General features: G+C 41.9%; 1 protein-coding gene across 2 annotated transcripts in view; it reads right to left on the bottom strand.

The window, feature by feature from the left end:
- The window catches only part of LOC128085180 (ubiquitin-conjugating enzyme E2 E2), a 205,173-nt gene extending 193,544 nt beyond the window's left edge, over nucleotides 1–11,629 (bottom strand). Inside the window, exons 1-2 of one of the 2 annotated variants that reach the window (XM_052692281.1) lie at nucleotides 11,311–11,629; nucleotides 7,908–8,091 (exon numbers count right to left, since the gene is read on the bottom strand). In XM_052692281.1, coding sequence (XP_052548241.1) covers nucleotides 7,908–8,083 — 176 coding nt within the window. In that variant the 5' untranslated portion in view covers nucleotides 8,084–8,091; nucleotides 11,311–11,629. Of the gene's footprint in view, nucleotides 1–7,907; nucleotides 8,097–11,310 lie in introns of both variants that reach the window. The other variant, XM_052692280.1, reaches the window with a different exon arrangement.
- Between the last annotated feature and the right edge of the window lie 8,930 nt (nucleotides 11,630–20,559).

Here is a 20,559-nt window from a genome sequence, read left to right as displayed (position 1 = left end):
AAGAGGGGAAAAAAAAAAAAAAAAAAAAGATATTATCAGGACTTACTTTTGCAAAATATTTCTTTCAACTTCATGAACATTTCTACAGCAGTCAAATATGATAAAATATAGTTCTTGACATTGCTAATAGAAAGCTGATGCTAAAGGAGTTCATGAAACTGCTCAAGATCAAAATGCTAAAAATCAAAACTTTAAAAGAAAACCAAATGTGAACATCTACGTCTTGGACTGTTCCATGTACAGATGCTTAGAAAATCCTGCTTTTCCTGTAGGTCAGTGTGCTCAGCTCCTTTGCTCAATAACACAAGTTAAATGCTTCATATGCCTCTGTTTACTCCCTATCTGCCTCTCAGCTTAAGTCCCACTAGGCAGTAGCCCTGCTCCCTTCAGTTTGTTGTCATCTGAACACCTGCACAGTCCCCTACCACATGCTTCAGGCCACTGATAAAGGCCTGCTTGCAGCATGTACCCAGCAGCTGCCTCTTAGTTACAAGCACCCTATGGAGCTAGTCCTCTAGGCCCTACAATAATGTTGTTAAGGATTTGGATGCTCTTCAGGACTGTGCTACCATGCCAAGCACATGGATTCTTGTTCTACTTCATATCTAGCAGTATGGATCCTTCTGTCTGTGCTAGTGTTCGCATGGCAGTGAGCATTTTCACCAACAGAGAAGATCAAGTGTGAAGGATAGGAGCTCACAGAACTTCTACAGTAATTTGTAGGAGCTTACAGTTACCAAGCCATATACAGAAGTGCAATTGTCATCTTAAACTATATCCCAAGGCCTTTTTGTAGGCTATTTCAGGGCAAAAATGTAAGTGTTTAGAAAGAGGAAGGAATAGAAAGTGTACCCTCAATATTTTCTTCTCTCTTCCTCCTGCACAAGGTCTCAGATAGTACAGATGCAGATTACACTATATTTTACAGCCATATTAAGAAAGAAAAACTGCACAATAGCACAACTCAAGTTCCTTGCATAAGTGCTCAAGCCACAACCTAAGATCTCAGATCTGACGTGAAGTGCATACACATCCAGTTCAAAATGACTGCCACCCTTTTTGAGCATTATATTGGACAAAAAAAAAAGAAGTGGTATATGTGTATTATCAATGAATGTTAAGATGCTATAATTACAAAATAAACAAGAGAGTTTGGCAAAGCAGACTACAATAACAAAAAGAAAATAGATAGAAAGCTTACCCATATCCTGGGCTCACTTACAAAACTCCAACAGAGCAGATCTCCAGAAGAGATCCTTCTCCACTGGTAGCCAGCTCTTAAATAGGTCTAGGAAAGCTGGAGCCATGCTCCACCCCTTCCAGCAGCACAGGAGAATTGCCTTCACCTGTGCTCCTCTGGCTGACTCATGGCTCACCTCAGGTGATCAATCAGAGGTTCAGGCCGTGACTCAGCAGTTCCCATACATATATCCAAATAAACACTCATATACAACAAAAGGAAATGACCAGTTTACACTAATCCTCTATAATTTCAAGATCTAAATACAATCTTACATGCTAAGGAGTCTCACAGACACCTTTAAAGTTCCCATTATGCCAGTATGAGTTAGCTTTATGGCTGTAAAGAATCAACAAACCAAAGACTTAGAGGAAACTGATGTAAACCAGAAACTCCAACTCTTTAGCAATTAAATTCTAAAATAATTAGGACATACATTGGTAAGATTTGTTAATAAAGAATATTACTTCTATCCTCTAATGCAGTTGAAAAGAAAAAGTAGTGTTTTCAGACTCCCCAACTTCTCTTCCAACCTCTGTCCACTCCACCCCTACATATAGACATCAGTTATTCCTGTAGACAGGAAGAAATTGAATGTTTATTTGCTTATATTTACATCTCCAGGAAGTAGAATTTCCCCAGTAAGCATCATTTCTTTCTTGTAAAAATACAAACACAGACTGCTTAATCAATATTTGCAGAAACTCATGGTAACACTGCAAGCCCAACACATTTTTTAAAAGGAAAAATCTGATTAGTGAAGTCCAGTACACCAAACACAGTTTAAAAAAGTTGCTGTATTTAAACTACCCTGACTATTTGCATCTTTCAAAAGGGAGGAGATCTTAGAATCATAGAATCACCAAGGTTGAAAAAGGCCTCCAAGATCATCCAGCCTAACTGTCCACTTACCACCAATATTTCCTCATCTTACATCAGTGGGAAATGCTTAAAATATTTCTTCTATGGCAAAGTTTCATCATATTTTCAAAATTTACTGTATCACTATTCCAAAACACAGAAAATGTAAGTAGCACGAAATCTCCGCTAATTTCACGTTTTATAGGTTTATTTGCTTTTTCTACAAATTGCTTCTAAATTCTGGTACATTAGAAAATCATGACATTAAACTTCTGGAGTCAGGGGTTATTCCTTTGCTGTACATATGAAAATAGGAGCAGTTAATACTTCATTGCATTATGATGTGTCCTTGAGACACCAAGAATGGGCTTGCAAATATAGCCTAAGACCTACATCAGAAACCTTCCATTTGTCCTCCTAAATCTGAATCCATTCACTTCCATTCTGAAAACAAATGGGTAGAGTCTCCTCTCTTTTTCTTCTTCTGTTCTGGTTTAATAAAATTAAATACATTTCAATTTCAAATGCCAACAGCACTGGAACGGTCTAAGATTGAGCTTTTCCTGCGATTCAGGAAGCAAGAACAAACACCTTGCTGTTTCAAGCAATAAGAATTGATCAGATGATACCTTATGTTCAAAAGTCCTTATTGCTTTAGAAAGTATCTAAGATAAGGAGATGTTTTACTTGCGCTTCCCCCCCCCCCCCCCAAAAAAAAAGCTGCAACATTAACACCATACTCAGCAAACTGTTCGTGCCTACTCTCCTGCTCCTACTCAAAACAATGTATACACCTTATATCTCTTTTGTTGTAACTTTAATTTACCTCGCATTCCTGCTGGGAGCACATTCATAAACAGTCTCTTTACAGCAGCTGACATGCAATAGCTTGCTCACATGTCATGGCATTCAAAGTTACAATTAAATCATCAGATAACATCCCAGAGAGCCTTGCTCTGATAGAGACCTCCAACACTCAAGCTAGCCTTTGTCTGCATGAGTTATTCCACTGCTCTGGCACTCACTCCAAATCTCTATTGAGTTGCCTTCAGAATCTGGCACAAGAGAAGATGTGCCTCATTTCCTTCACTGACCACAGAGGATTCACCGTAAGCCTATGCAGTCTCTGGCAAAAAAAAAAACAAAAAAACAAAAAAACAAAAAAAAACAAAAACCAAAACAAAACAAAAAAAACCCACATATTTTTGCAAGTCCTCTCTGGCACTTCTTTCTTTGGATTTTCTGGCTCAGTGCAGTTATGTTATTGTAAAGGAAAAAGGATTCTACATTAAAATAATTAAATATATGATGTGTGTGTATATGTAAACTAATGACATACTCACTGGTTTACAACATATTGAGAGTAGGGGGTAGAAGTCTCTCTAGTAATCAAAGCTCTGAGCAGTACATGTAGGACATTTAACCTACAACATCAGATACGCTGTTCTTTGTTTGATCTTAAAAGACACCATCTGACCTCTGTTTGTCTGTCTCCCTCTCTCCCTATATCTATATAAAAATATAAAATTACTATTACCATGTTTTCCCTCCATTTTACTAATGGGAAAGAACAAACGTACTTGCCTTCAAGTAATAGTGCAAAGGTTAATCTTCCCCTAACTTCAGAAGCACAAGAGTACATTGTGGATTTCAAATATTATTAATTCTCACAGACATATATTTACTGGTGTTCCAAGCCTAGGGGAACTGTTAGTTGTTTCCTTCATGAAGCAGTTAAAGTTTGCTAAAGCTAAGGGACAACTGAATACATTAGAAGATTTCTCAATGGGATTAAAAGAAAAAGAAGCAAAAAAGGACTATCTGACAATAACCTACTTTACCACATCTGTTTTTCTAGAACACATGCCTCTTAACTCACGGAAATGACATGAACCAATACACCATACTGAAGTACTGGTTATTTAGGAAATACTAAGAATCACTGGTATAAATTTCAATCTTACAGAAACTGTGACTGTGCAGGAAATTCATCCAAAGAAAGTTAGATTCCTGCTCAAAGAAGAAAAATATTCAATCATCATATTAGATGCACATGTAAACAGCATCTTTCTTGTAAGAAAGAACAATCCATTTTTCTATCATGGTCAGCAGACTCCTTGGAAATAGCACTATGATAAACAATCCTGAGAAAAAAAGAAATTAAAAAAAAAAAGAAAAAAAGAAGTTCATTTTAGTTTGTTTTCTAACAAATGTAACCTATTAATTAGTAGATATTCCTTCTTTCAATAAAAAAAAAATGGAAAACCTACAACCGAGATTTTAAAGTTCACAATTCATTGCAAGCACAGATATTTATAAAAAGAAATCCTGGACTGGACACTTAGGTTGACAGATTTTCAACTATCAGCTTCAGGAGCAAAACAATACATTTATTTGTCGAGCTACTGTGTCAGCCAAGAATGGTTACACTTTTCTCAATTCAAAGGTCAGGCTAAGATTTGCTGCTTGAGAGGTAACAAGATGCCTGCTGTTTTCAAGGACAGCAATTCAATTCCATGTCTGAACTGTAATTGTGATATGCAGCGAGTTTCTCAATCTTGACATGTTAGGTAAGAAAGGTTGCTGTTTAGGGTGCTGCCCTCTGGGTGAGGAAAATTGAAGGACCGGAAACTGTACGACATATGCTGTAAGCTATTACACCTGCATCGCGGCTAACCTTAAAAGTACTAGCAGAGAAGGACTGCACATGGAGGCGTTCTGCCTTCTTGATGCCACCCATAGCGAAGCTAACATAAGAAAAACAAAATCACTGCCACTTAAATACACATTCAAGCAGTCCCACATATCCTTCATAACAAAACCATTTTGAAAAGCATTAAATCGCTAAAGCAGCACACTCCTGCATAAGGCATGATAGCAGGGTGTTTACACAAGTGAAAAAGAGCTCTGCTAAATCTTGATTTATATGAAGTCAATACTACTGAAAACTCTTAATAAGTAGACCTAATTGCCTAATTCTTTTAACCACTCAGTGAAAAAGTAGAACAGAATTATGCCAACTACAAATGAACAAATTCTTAATTCTAACCCAGGTAGCATAAAGTAATTCAAAAATACTGTGATTACATTTCTGTACACAAGAAAGGTCCCTTCAGGTGGAAAAATGTGGCTTCCAAATTCAGGTTAGAATGAAGCCCATAGCCTGCGAATTAGACCAGGGAACGATTTAATTCCAGTGCTATATTTACTTGCTAGCATTCTCTGTTCTAAACAGAAGTTGAGGCTTTGGTCAAAATTCCTTCATTACTGCACTTTCTGTTGTTTGGATTTTTTACTGATGTTAGCAGAGTTGACTATTTTAACTAAAAGGTTACTGTCACCTTAGTATAATGCCATGAAAACCACAGAATTCAAAAGCTAACAAAGGAAAAAGTTGCTGAGCACATATCCAGTCTTTTTTTTCCCCTCCAGAAGGACAGCTGAATTACTTCAATTTGTTTCAATTTTAAAAGCATTAATGGTCAAAAACTATATTCAACTGAAGGAGCATAGCCTTATTCTCACAATATCATTCATTTCTAATGGAAAAAAAAAAAAAGCATTACAGAAATCGACTATATAAAACATCATCAGCATGAGATGTGATAATATATTTTCCCTCCTTTCATGTTACTCCTCTCCTTTTATTCCTCTACTTTAATTTCAGATTTTCCTTCCTTGAGGTTTTACTGCTTTTAATCAAAAAGCAAAGAAACAAAACTTGTTATACAAATACCAGATCAGATTAAGAATGTTTACAGAAACGTTATCCTCACTGTAACATGCTGACAAAACTACTGAATAGACTACACAACTACAAAAACTCAACTATACGGCTGTAAAGACTACATTGCTGTGATTCTTCCCTAGTTTTATGACAACCAGCACTTCTGAAAATACATTTATTAAGTGTTATTTATTGTTCGCTTATCTACAGAAGCCTTATACTTTTATAAATCATTTCAGCTTTTATAATGCATAATCAAAGGCTTTTCTTCAATATTAGTAAACGTGAAACTCTCGTTAGTCTAACCAGCAAAAATGTACTGATGTCAGCAACTGGCATAATTAGCTTCAGCGGAATCATAAGCAGATATGATTAAATTTTAAAAGGTTTAAGTAATTTTATCACTCTGAAATGCGTGTTGATAAAAGCTCTAAGCTTTGAAGATGCAAAGCTAAGATTAATAGACCAATTTCTGACATATCATTATTAATTTTTTAATACGATGGTGTCCACAGGCCCTTGTTGGAATCACAGAGTCATCACATCAGACATAGTACAGAGTCTACTCTAAAAATGTTAAAAATTGGAGTTGAGACCTTCACATTCCTGTCTAGTCCAATATTCCTTATACTAAAAAACAGCAATAGCAGCAAGCAGACAGAAGAAGTCCAGAAACTACGATGACTGTGGGAATTAACTAAATGAGTAGCACTATGGCTTGAAAAGAAAGCTTTTGGTTTGTTTGGTTTTGGATTTTTTGGTGGTTTTTTTTGTTTGTTTGTTTGGTGGTTTTTTTTTGGTGTTTTGTGTGTGTGTGTGTGTGTGTTTTAAACTTCTTTTTCTTTTAGTCATAAAAAGAAACTTTGGCAAGCTCTGCTGATTATCCTATAACCAATACAACCAGATAATCTCTGAACAGCATCATCAGTAGGAATGTGTGTTGACAAAGCATCTTGCTCCGGAAGGAGAAAAGGCAAAGGCCTCACAGAGGCTGACTGCAAGGGAGGTGCCTGGGGCAGGATAGAAGCATGCTAATCATGCACTGGGCCTTGATGCTTCCTTCTCCTTTTTTGTGAGACTCTGTGTGCAATTCTTTATTCTGCACTGCAGCACGTATCCAACATCTTTTCTTGCAGTTCACACTGCCTTGAATTAGTGAAAAACTGGATCTGGGACAGTCTGCAAAATTGATCTCATCAGATTCTGCTAAAAGTGTTTAACTACAACCACTGTAATCCCATCTGGATTCTGCTATCTGGACTAACACCAGCAAGTACTGATAGAGCAACACTAAGCACTAAGTTCCCCAAGTCTGCACCAAACATAACAGTCATTATCTGGAAATGAACACAACCACATAGATGTCTTGGAAACATTCAGCGTCAGGCTGGACAGGGCTCTGAGCACCCTGATTTATCTGTAGGGTGTCCCTGTTCATGGCTGGGGAGTTGGACTAGATAACCTTTAAGGGTCCCTTCAAACTCAAACAATTCCATCAGAATAATTTTAATAGTTGTTCCACTTTTCCTCTCAAGAAGTAAAGAGATGCTAAAGAAATAGGTATTAAAACAGACCACAGTTTAAAATAATGAAACCCAAGTGCACTTGTTGTTCACTTCAGTGTCTCTGACCTGACCATCTGGGAAAAGGGAACACAGTACTTTACAGCAATAGGTATTACAGTAGTCCTAACATGCTGAATTACTGAACTGTCTGAAATGTTTATGGTTAATTAACTGTAAGTTACACTGACAAGTTTCAACATCAGTCATACATACACATACAGAGATGTATTTTATAAGGCTACAAAACTGTCTGAGTTTTACTAGCAATAAAAAAATGTCAGCTTTTATCATGCAGGCTACTATTAAAACCATGTGAAAGAGCCAATTTGTCAAAGAAAGGAAAAAAATATATACAGGTCTCGTTATCATGACCAGCCTCAGAAGACTGTTACACTGACATAGTAGCGCTACAATAAAACAGTAAGAAAATGAATATATCGAACCAGTACATAACATCTGATGGCCAGCTGAACAACAAAGAAAGGGAGAGAAAAAGACAGAAGGAATACTGTACCTTTTAGCACTGGTTGACAGTTTAGCAGCTGTTTTGCTTGATATTTTGCCCTCTTTTTTCTTAGGTTGAACTTGTTCCCTTTCTTGTTCGGGCTGAACACCTTCGCGCTGATCTCCATCAGAGCTGCCTCCACTAGTGCTCGGACTGTCATCAACTCTCTGCCCCTCCGCAGACATGGCAGATGCTGCACTGAACCAAACACAGATCGCAAAAGTCAGCTTTTCCAGAAGATGCTGTCCAACAGTGTTTCTTGCAGGAGGAAATAACACACAAGATCCATGTCTCCATACTAAAACACTTGCATTACAGCACTTTGATCATCTTACTACTGAATAGTTTTGCCATAAACATCTTAACAATAATTCAGGAATTGGTCGTTTCAAATTCCATAACAAATATATATGAAGAGAAGGTAGGTTTATTATTTATGGTAATCACAAGTTATTGTAGTTAAGCACAAAACATGATTGTGTATTACACCATTGCCATAAAAGAGATTTTCCCACCCCTTGGTCATACCATAAGTTAACTTTCTCATCACTGGGCCACCAGCTCACATCTCGCACTGTTTGTTAAAAACCCAGAGCTACCGGTATCTGGAGACTCTGCTATCCCATATGAAATAAATCTATGGGTTCATTCCAAGTCTATAACATTGGTTTCCACATTACAAAATCCACATCTTGGCACGCTGGATGGAAACACTTGCAGAAGTAAAAGGCACTAACACAGAACTGTTTGTGTTTACTAAACGCTACGCTTCTGGGAGGGGACGCACAAAGTATTCTCTGCCACCAGACAACAAAGCTGTCAGGGATCACGAGCTATAAGGAATCCCAGCCTGCTTCCAGGAGCCGAGCTCACAATTTACACACACACTTCAGATACCGATTAGCTATTCTCACTATTTCCTTCCTTTCAAATAGTATAACACTATGGCAGATGAGGAGCTACAGCTGTTAATGCTTCTCAAAACGTTCTAATGAAGGGCAGACATCCATGAAAAACTTTCTGTAAATTAGCCTACGTGGTAGTGATGGCTGCTAGAAAATTGCAAAAAACAACCCCCAAACCAACAAACAAAAACCCCCAGTATCACTAAGGCCAAATCCGGAGCGGATAGAGGCATGTTATCTGTCCTCCCCTAGAGCAAAGGAGCCACCTTCAAGGTACACAGGCCTCAACATCCCTCACTCACACCCACACAACCCCACACATCAGGGAGGTTTTCTGATTGAAATGGTTTGGTTTTCTGACCAAATCCAGAGTCTGCTCCAGAGTTTTACATTGCTGTGAACTTCCACTTGCTTTTCCTTTTACTTAGGTACAGCCACCATCACTATTAAGAGCCGAACTATTCACCTTGGCAATCATACATTTATAACCTCCAGGGAGAAGATTAAGGGTGGTGGGGTTTTTTGTTTTTGTTTTTTTTGTTTTTGTTTTTTTTTTTGGTCTAATTTATGAAGCTAAACAGAAAGGAGAACGTGCAAGCCTGAGACGGTCAAGATAATTAGATGCTGCAAGAAATAGCAAGCAATGGATATGGGATGAGTTTTCCCTTATCCAGTTTACACTACATTTGGATTCAATTTTTGAAAATGGTATTTTTGAAACATATTTTCTGGCATAAATTTATATAAAACAAATTTACACTTCACTGCATAAAACAACTGAAATAACAGCGGGTTTGACTCCTAAAATTAAAGTAAGAAATTGTTCATCCTTAGCAGAACAACCTTCCCTACTGTACAGCTACAAGATGATACTGAGCACAGTTCACATATCTACATGAGTTAATGCCTCTGTATTTATGTCCTGCTTGTCAGATGGAAAGATAAAACAAATTGAAGATTTAGAGGTAATGGAGCACAGAAGTACCATATTCTGACAAGTCAAAATATGCATTTAATAACGGTGCAATTTTGGTTGTAGGTACCTGTTTTCTTTGCTTCTACATACAGTGAAAATACCACCTGATCTCTTCCAATAGCACTTTTGATAGCCTTTATTTACTTTAGATTTTAGTTCTGAACTTTGCTTAACACATCTCATTTTCACGAGAAAATTCCCTTCCTGATGTACATACGCACACTTTAACACTGCAGGCCAGAAAGTTAAAAACGTATTTAACGAAGCCTGCATGCATGGGACATCTGCTGCAAATAATCTTGGCTATAAATATTACTATTATCCCAAACCAACTGCATTGCTGGGTTAAGTTCAGGTTACTATCCAGCAGACAAACACTGTAACAGTAGCCCTGAGCATATAATTACTGTAACACGTAATGCCAGCATTTACAGCAGGAAAATGCTTGAATCTGTCATTTGACGACTGGCTGCCTTCTGATTTCCCCCCTTTTCTCTGTGACACACCCGGGCGCTCTCCCCATGCTCTCTCCTACCAATGGCCGCAATTTTAGAAATGTGGCACAGCTGAAGGGATGCTCCGTGCCGCGCTCCAAGTGCCTTCCAAAGGGCCCCAAGTCACACGCTCGCAACTCAAACTCAGGAGGCAGATAAACAGATGAACAAATAAGAGAATGGAAAAAAACACAGAGAGGCGGATGACACCGCTGGGAAGGCATCTCGGTGCCACGAACGGGAAGGCAAGCACTGGGCGCTGCTCGGAGCCGAGAGCAGCAGCGTGCCCGCGGGGCGAGCGGGGTGTGGGGATGTCCGGCTCTGGGGTCCTCCCGACCTCCCGCCCCGCGCCCCGAAAAGGAACGGGAGGGCAGAGACCGGGAGCCCGCCTGCTTCCCCAGGGATGATTCAGCAGGGCTGGGATTAGGAGTGGAGATTGTAAACGGAGGAGCTCCGGAGGAGCAGCCTCGGTCACAGTCAGCCCCGGGCACTTCTCTCCCTCCCCGCCTTCTCAGAAGGGAAAACAAACACGTAGGCAAGGAGTGCCCCCCGTAAACCCTGCGGCCGAGGCAAGGGATCCAGGCGGGTCTCGGGGGGACGACTGGAGGGGGAAGGCGGGGGGAGGGGGGGATAGACCGCGGGGATGCCTCCGTCTGCGGTCCTGATTTCCCGCGAGTAAAGACGGGTTGAGAGCGTCATCCTCACCTTCATCACCCGAAGCCCCGGGGCCGGCCAAGGGAGGGGGCACACGAGGGGACGCCCCGGCCCGACCCGCAACCGGGACACGGAGGACTGCGGGAGGGCGGCGTCGGGGCACGGCAGGGGGCACCGAGGGGACGAAATGGGGGGGTGCTGACGGTGGGGGGCGGGGTAGGATGGGGTGGGAGGGGGGACGAGGAGTGCGAACGGAGAGCGGAGAGTTGCTAGAGGGCACCGGGGGCGGATGGGGCCGGGGGCGGGGCGGGGGAGGGGTGCTGGGGATGGAGGCAGGAGCCGGAGGTTGCGGGGGGTCGGTCACGGGGGTGGGGGGCCGCTACCTGCGAGCGGAGCTCTCCGGCTGGCGCGGGGCGCGGGCGGCGGGACGATCCGTAACGGCGGCCCCGGCTGCGGCCGGGCGAGGGGCTGGCGGGGGGCAGCGGCCGCTCACTGAGTCATGAGCCCGCCCCACGCTGCCTGCCGCCCGCCCGCTGCGCTCCCTTTCTTCTTTCTGCCCTTTTTCCCCTCTCCGAGCCGAACGGCGGCCGCTGCCCGCACAACCTCGACCGCCGCCGCTCCTGCCCCCGCCGCCCGAACAGAAGTGAAGCCGCTGTCGCCGCGCGCGCGCGCGCGTCCCTGACGCCGACGCCTCCGCGCGCGCTCGCGCCAGGCCCCCTCCCCGTGCACCGCGCGCGCGCCCGGCAGCCAATTAGCCCGGCCGCCGAGGGAGGGGCGGGGGGACGGGTGCGCGTGCGCGCGCTTTCGGAGAGGGTGTGGGGAAAGGGGGCAGAGCTGGCGGCGGGAGCGCGCGTTAAAGGGAAGCCCGGGGCGGGGCGGTTGGAGCGAGAAGGAAGGACGAGGCGGCGGCGGGGTGCGGGGTGGGGAACCGAGGGATCCGCAGGGGGCTCTGTGGCCGACGGAGGCAGCGCGGAGCGGGGGCGACCGCGCGGCTCGAACTTTCTTTGCTCCTCTTTTCCTTTGTTCCCCCGGCTCCTGCCCTCCCGCCCCCCCTCGGTGCACGTCCGCGCGGGTAGCAGAGGACGTGCGGAGCCCGGCGGTGTGCTTTGGGGTGGCACTGCTCCGAGTGGGGCGAAACCCTATGGGCGCTCTGCGCCGCCGCCCCGTCCGTTAAATCACAGCCGGGGGCAGCTCGCCTCTGTTATATAAACTTGCATGGGCTCACCGCCACCGGCAGCCAAATACGCGGCTTTGGGTATGGAGGTAAAGGACAGCCCCGAGTATTCCCCTCTTCTTAAGGGAATTTGAAACCGTGCTTCTGGTGTTTTACATCTAGAAGGAAAAGTTTCTCTCTGCCTCAGCCGTGGGGTTTTGTGTTTTTTCTGACTCATGGCAAGGGCGGAGGTGCAGCCCGTGCTGCCCAGTAGGCAGAGATGGGGAAGGGAGCACCGCAAGGACGAGGGGGGGTTGGGAGTGTGAGCAGCTCCCGCGTCCCATCGCCGGCAGCTTTCTCTGCACATAAAGTCCATCTTGCTCCTGGCTGATGAGTTGTTGTGAGGTAACTTGCTTTATTGTCTCTTCCTGTCTCTTTCTGAAATAATCCCAGCAACATTTTCAACTGTACTTAAAAGCACAGCAGTCAGCCAAGTCTTCCTATTTCATGTGCAGTTACAATCTATTTTTCTGCTGCTAATGAGCTTCCAGTGTCAGCTAGGTGGGTTCCTATCTGCTGGCATGTGTTGACTTCTCGCAATTACTAATAACTCAGTAATTAACAGAACATAATGCATTGAAATCGCTTAAAGAATGCAGATCTTGTGCAATCAGTGCTTCTTGTCATGCTGGAAGGTTGCTGGCCACACTGCACACTCCTGGCATCACTTTATATCCTTTTCTAAACTGATTAGCATCATGCCTTTTTCTTCCAGGCATTCCAAAACTAGACTCCTAGAAGCACAGGGGAGAAGGATAGTGAATAGCCTAATTCAGACAGGGGTGGGATGGGGACAGTGTCCCAGAATTTGGGTCATAAACTCCCAGTGCCAAAAAAATCAAGGGAGTGCTGAAGTGTTCCAGCACCAAGTGAAGGGTTTGAGTCACTGAGAGCTGGGCCCAGATTTTACTTTCGGTGAGTAACCACTGGCCCAAAGCTGGATCCTAGGTGAATTTAGGGACAACTGACTGAGGATGATGGCTTGTGTTGCTTCCTGACCAGGACTTTGTGATTGCAGAGGTGGATGATTTTTAAGGAGACACTTAGAATCACAGAATCATTAAGGTTGAAAAAGCCAAGACCCATTCCCACCGTGCTCACTGAACTGTGTCCCTAATTGCCAGATCTACCCTCTTCCTGAACATGTCCAGGGACTGTGACTCCACCACCTCCCTAGGCAGCCTGTTCCAATGCCTCACCACTCTTTCTGAGATTTTTTTCCTTATATCAAACCTGAACTGCCCCTGGTGCAACTTGAGGCCATTACCTCTCATCCTATCACTGTTATCTGGGAGAAAGGCTGCCTCCCACCTCACCACAACCTCCTTTCTTGCACTTGTGGAGAGCCATATAGTCTCCCCTGAGCCCCCTCTTCTCCAGACTAAACAACCCCAGTTCCTTCTGCCACTCCTCATAAGACTCTTCATAACTTCACTGCCATTCTCTGGATGTCTTTCCTGTAGTGACAGACCCAAAATTGAACGCAATACTCAAGTCTCACCTGCGCAGTGTGAAGTGAAGAAGGCAGTATAGTCAACTGCTCCCAGATTCATCCTTTTGACCTTCCAAAGTAATGTATTTGGCCTTCAGATGTTAAATGTTACACCATTTTGTAGTATTCAAAATCCTCTGGAAGACTTTTTAAGTATGGTTTGCATAGGGTGAAATCCTGACCCTTTTGAAGTCAACTCCAGCGTTGTTCTTCACCGGGAGCTGGAGTGTTACACTGTATTTTCCCTGCTTGGCTTTGAGTGGCTTCTAAAAGCTGGTGCTATTTACAGCTCTGGGCACATCCGAAGGAATCTTAACTCCTACAGAAGCTTGCAACTTACTCAGAGAGACACACCGGGGTGCAGCTCTCCTGCACAGGCAGTCGCACCATCAGGCTGTTATAGCTAAGGACACTTCTGTTAAGGCCTCTTGATTTAAAGTGTCTGCTATGAGGGCAGAGACATCAATCAAAACCTGTGAAGTTGGAGAAACCTGAGCCAAGTTTCTATTTAAGACCGTTTCTTTTAAGGATCAATTAAAATTACTTTTTTTTAGCTGTACTGAGATCTAGTCTCTGGCAAGTTTCACCCATTTTTTTTCAGTTAAGAAACATGGAAATTAAATGCTCAGTTATTGTTATATGTCAAAACAAGAATTAGAAAAATGCAACTTTGAATTTTATTCTGTATTTATGAATTATTGGTCATTGGCATTTAAGCAGAAAATCACTACGGCTATTTAGGCTGAGAAACATACAGTGTGTTTAGGTTATAACTGACAAAACTTCATGCATACTGGACATACAAATTGAAGAGAGTTTTTTGAGTGAAGAAAAGACCAGGAAGCATCTCCACTGTGATACAGCTGAAAACTTAACAGCAGCTCTCAGCATCTCACTTTCAAAACTTCAAAGTAAAAAGAGAGGTGGAAAATATACAATTGCTCATGGAACTCTTTGTTTTTCTGTCAGTCTCTTTCAACCAAACCCTAATGAACCAGATCATTTCATCCACTTGCACCATTATCAGCAGAGGATTGGAGCAATGGGAACGCTGGAAATCTCTGTGGGATCTTCCCCAGTCTGTGTCCATTGCCTCATTCCTTCCCTGCTGCTCAGTGTATCTGGTGAGAGCAGCTCTCAGCAGGGGCCCCTCTCCCAGCATTTCCCCCCATCCTGAGTTGAGGTGGGCGTGCAGAATGGCAGGAGTCTCTCCAGTGCCTTTATGCTGTTATCCTCTCCCATAGCTGGCTTTCTTCCTACTACTCTACTACTGTGATGTTTGTGCCTTATGGCACAAAGCCATAAGGATAGTCCAGAGGATCTGGCTTGCTCTTTATTCTTTTTTCCCTCCCTGATAATTATTTCTCCCATTTGCTTATTCTCTCACTGCATCTGATTACTTTTTTTTCTATGATTCTTCTTCACTTTTGTCATCAATTTCCTAAATCCTACTTTGCATGTTGGCAAATGTAAACTGAAACTCACAGCTGTCTCAATCTCTGAAGCCTCAGCTGTGCCTGAAAACACATTGATTCAGACATCAGGATTTTTCCTGTTCATTTTGTTTTCCAGTTATCGGCATGTAGAATGAAGTGGAGGAGTAAGGACAGGTTTTTGGAAGGTATCTGCAGCAGAAATTCTATTAGATTTTTCAGTTAATTGTGTATGTCTTTATCCCTGAAAAAATGACACCCTGTGTCAGGGAAAACATGATAGAATCCTGAACATCAGGTAAGCTTATTATTTAAATACTGCCTTGACAGAAATCTGTTTAAAGTATTTTCATGGCATTCTAAAGTAAAGTGATTGTGTGGGTGCAGAGACAAGTTATTACTAGCTTTATTTGCTCTACAATAACGTAAACCCCCAAATCATTAAAATTTATTCACCTTAATCTTTTCAAGCTGTTAGATATGAAAAGAATTTTAAGTTGTTGCAAACAATCTGAGATCTCTTTCACTCTATGTTCATCTAAAAAAAAAAAAAACAAAAACAAATAAAAGCAGAAGAATTTGCAGCTCCTCCTCCTCCCCTTTGCTCAGCAGCAGAACAGATCCTGCTGTCATTCAGCTGGAACCAGAAGAAACAAACCAGACAATAACTGTGGCATCAGAGATCCTCTCAGCTCTCAGGCATGGCACTATCCAGAATTGTAAAGAATAAAGATAAAACAGATTAAGGATGGGTGAAGGGATGTACTACCTTCCTTCCATGTCCTTCATGAAAGCCTGGCCTTTTCTGTAAGATGGGGAATAAATTGCTGCCTAGTGTACAGAAGAGAGGTTTATGTGGTGGTTTAAAGCCCTACTTGATGTAATTGCACAGGATACATTCTCTGATATTTTCTAGACAGAAGCTGTTAACAAGTGAATCCTAGACTAAGTCACTGCTTTAAAAATCTCATCTTGTATGTACTGAAAGGAAAAATCTTTAATTCTGAAGTTATTGTAATGGAGTGACCTGTAACTGGGAGATTCGTTGCATTGCCTGTGATAATTCACCATATGTGGGAGAAAGTGCTGGTAGGTTAGAAAAGTGATGATAGATTAGAAAGTTGGTGTTTTTTGGTTTTTTTTTCCACACCTCTACAGCACCTCCATGTTCCTATTATTTTATTTTTGATTAGTAACATCTTAATTCACAGTATTAGAACTTGATTTTTCTGATTAAAAAAGGGTAAAATTCTGAGGATCTCTTGTAGTTCTATAGAGAAAGTCACATCTTTACACAGATAGAACAAACTTTGGGCACTCCTGCTGCATTTCAATAAAGTTAAGGTTCCAGAAGAGTGTGGGCTAATGTTCTGTATGATTAATGCATGATAAAGGCATACTTAAGGATAAGCTTTGTGATGTCACCACAGCAAACCAAACCCCATACTGCAGCCTTGTTCAGTCTTTTCAATATGAATGATCATATTTCAGAATGTATTTCAGAAATCCAAGGGACCACAATCAGTTTGAAGCAGATTGTCTGCCTTGTAGGGAGCAGAAATTACCCACGTTTCCTGCAGGGGATTCCCCCGGTGAAGTGGAAGTCCCCTGCAGCAGTAAGTCTGAGTAGTCATATTTTGCACTTTTTTTTCCTAAAGATGCTGGCCAGACTGCCTGCTTTGGTCTCTACTTGAAAGGATTAAGGGGGAATGTCTGCAGTTTGATAAGCTTAAGTTATCCCTTCTGGTTTATGGCACCTTCTAACATCAATAAAGCAGCTATCAGTTCCAAGGAGAAACAGTAAACTTTTGTCTTGTCCTGAATGGTAACTGCTGTGGGGAATAAAAGACGGTTATTGTCTTTAGGCCTAGGCAGACTGATCAACTCCTGTCTGCTCTTCCCTAAGCAGCTCTTGCAGGGAGAAGAAAAAAGAACAGCTAGTGCTCATCTTTTTATCCAACCTGCAATATAGCCTACAAGCATTGAAAGCAACAACTTCAGGCAGGGACAAGTACTCAATGACACCAGGGTGGTTTTGAGGCTGCAAATGAAGTCACAGGGAGGCAGGGGGTAGGACACTGTTGAAGTGTACACTTGATTTAGGTTGGATGTTGGGGGAAATTGTTTACTCTGAGAGTGGTGAGGTGCTGGAACAGGCTGCCCAGAGAAGTTGTGGATGTCGTCCCTGGAGATGTTCAAGACCAGCTTAGATGGGATCCTGGGCAACCTGGTCTAGTATTAAATGGGGAGGTTGTTGGTCCTGCGTGTGGCAGGGGGGTTGGAGATTCATGATCCTTGAGGTCCCTTCCAACCTGAGCCATTCTGTTATTCTGTGACTGTGATCACCACAGCGAGGTATTTATACAGTAGAGGTCCACGAATATTTGGCTGAGTACAGAGTAGCTTAACTTAGTAGTTGGGAAGTTGCAAGGAGACAGCAAGAAGATCTTCCACAAATATAGGTGTCTATCTCCAGTGGGGACTTCTAGCTAATGGTTTCCTAGATTCATCTCCTGGAAATAAATGAGCTTTGCACACTTGATCTTCTGGTGGTGAAGGCATCACTAGAATGTAAGGAATTGAGATTTAATTCTCTCTGCTTTCTGAAATGACAAAACCACTTGTTTCTACTCACTGAAGTGTGTCTTGACCACTATGGCATTTTGGTGCCTTGTTTATTTGTTCTCTCTCATTGCATCTCTTCTTCTCCCTAAAAAATATCTGTGTCTACACTGGATTGGAGCTGCAAACGTGAGAGGCCTAACAAACAGCCTAAAAATCATTCTGTATCTTTTGATCTTTCATTCTTTTAATATTTAATGATCCCATTCAAAATGGAACAGCATTAGCAAAAGAAATTAAGAAGTCTCATATCCCCTTCCCATGTCACGGTCTGTTTTCAAGGCAGAAATTACATATCCCTTCAAGAAAACAAATGCTTTGCACCTATGTCTCTGCCATCTCTGGTGAGAAACCTAACTGCTTCCCAGAGTTGTTTTGTTTGTTCTACCAGACCAATATCTGCAGGTGGGATAGAAGAATCATAATCAGGCTAAGAAATAGGTGTTAAATTGTTCTATGCCATTGAGAGTTTGGGCTTATACTCTCAAAATCAAAGATATCACTTAAAAGCAGAAAATCCAACAAGGCATCATTATCTGGAAAAATATACTGAAGTAACAAAATTCATGTTACTGACTCACACCACTTTAGTTGTCATGCTGTTGTGTATAAAGAAATCCTGTTTTTCAGATAAGAACAATTATCTTGAAAAAAGTGCTGTTGGGAAAAGCAGAAATCAGTCACTCCCAAGAATACCCACTAATTCTGCTAGCTTATTATATTCCACAATCAGACTTCCACAGATTATTACTCCTTTAAATTAATGAAAGATATAATTTGGTTTTGGAATAATTTCAGTGATAGCTTTTCACTGCAGCTTGGATCATGCAGTTTTACTGGACCAGATATCCCTATTGTGGGGAACACCAGTTAAGCAGCTTGTAATGCAACATCTCCAACTACGTGAAATGCCACAGATCTGAGCATCACAGCTGCCTCAGCATCTGCTCACGGTGCCTACAAATCTAAGACAGTGGACAAGAAATTTGTTGACAATTTAAATATAATAGTCAAGCCATTACAGGCTTTTAAAAATCCATTGATAAGAGCACAAAAGTCATCTTGGTGGGCTGAGATAGGCCTAGAAGCAGATGTACATTGGTCTGCTTCAAACTCCTTTGAAATCAGTGTAAACATTTCTATTGACATTAATGGACTTTGGATCAAATCCTAATTGCCATATAAAGCCTATTTATTGATGCCATACATTATTTGACATGTATGTATTTTAATAAAGCAGCTCTGAATGTACCATAGGGAGTGTGCTCCTTAAAATGAATGTCTTTTGAAACTGTAACAGGAGTAAGTCATCTGACAGGAGAATTTAGCTTAGCTTTAGCTCTGAAGAAAGGCTTGTTCACTATTTGATTTTGCAGGGAAAATAGAGAACTGTGCAGAAGTCTGTGTTTTTTGGGGGGATAACTTCACATAAACATTTTCTTTATTCTGATTCAATAACAGTACATTCCCTCCAGTATGACTTTGGTCTGAAACTCAAAAATGCAAACCAAAATCGACTAAGAAGCATCAAAACATGAGCGATTTGGTTTCACATACCTTATGTATTTTGGCCATCAAAGAAGATCTACAGGCAAGTTTGCTCAAAACTGTATCTAGATTTATTCAAAATCTTGTACATGTAACAGTAAGCCTTTCTATAAAAATGGGCTAAGTTTTAAATTTACACTGAAACCCTAAGCCAGCTTAGTTTCATGTGGTTTCAGATTTTGTTATGAATGTCTTGGAGGAAGAATGTTTGTTTCTGGTAAACCTTGGGAAGTAAAGTCAGGAAAGCTAAGATGGTTTGTGCAACTGAGCACATCCTCAGTTTCCCTTTCACAAAATATTTATAATAGTCTCATGGATTTAAAAAACATTAGCCTACCTGATATTGGTATAGAATTATGAGTGTTTCAGATCGAGATGCAAAATATTAATGTAGTTCTCGAAAGCAGTGGTGAATACTTTCGTTTTCCATTGCATGGCTGTAAAAGTGATTTGTGATGTTGTTTTTCACTCCTAGAATAGAAGGAAACATACATTCAAGATTGCAGATGGCAACTGTATTCTTGGTAAGAACACTAACATGTGGTTTTAAAAATTATACGGGAAGACAGAGATGCTAAGTAAGCTACATGTGATTATTATCACAGTTTCAGACTGAGCTGTAACTTTCTGCTTGGTTGTTATTTTTTGTGGTCTTCTCCACAGGGAACTCCCCATAAGTAGATTGATACACATGTAATGGCAGTTCAAAATTCAGTGGCTGAAACAATTAATGCCCCCACCCCTGCTGTCTTCCAGCATCTGCGCTGTGACAGGGATGGCTGAACAGCTCATGAATCAGCTCCTGAACCTTACAGTCTAGCATAAACCAAAATCAATGTTGGTTTACCTTAATAGGCCAAGCTGTAAGCTGTGGTGGTTCAGAGCTGATTCATGGGCTGCTCAGCCCTCATGTTAGGAGGTGGCAACCTCTGGGAGCAGTCTGGTAACCTCTGTGGGGACTCCTCAGAGAAGAGCAGTCACCACTTTAACTCTTTGGATTTAATTTGCCACCATTTGCCACAAGCTGTAGGTCTTGAATTATTCCTTTTTATTCCTATTATATATTCCTTTAGTCACCTAAGATCAAGATTAGGACTTGTGTTCCCCACTGCCCATTGTGAAGATTTATAGCTGTGTGCCCCAATGTGTTTTCCCAAGGGTCTCAGCATCTGGTCCTGAATATCATGGGCAAAGGCAAAATTAATCAACTGACCAACTTTACTATTTACTGACGACAAAAATATTACAGAAGAGATGTATTTCAAAACAATAACCACCCTGAAAACACGTTTTGCTCTCCAGACACTGCCCTTAGCCTAAGTGC

Source organism: Tympanuchus pallidicinctus, unplaced genomic scaffold, assembly GCF_026119805.1.
Source record: "Tympanuchus pallidicinctus isolate F22 unplaced genomic scaffold, pur_lepc_1.0 scaffold3, whole genome shotgun sequence".
NCBI classification, from domain to species: Eukaryota; Metazoa; Chordata; class Aves; order Galliformes; family Phasianidae; genus Tympanuchus; species Tympanuchus pallidicinctus.
This window is presented reverse-complemented; position numbering and strand designations above follow the sequence as displayed.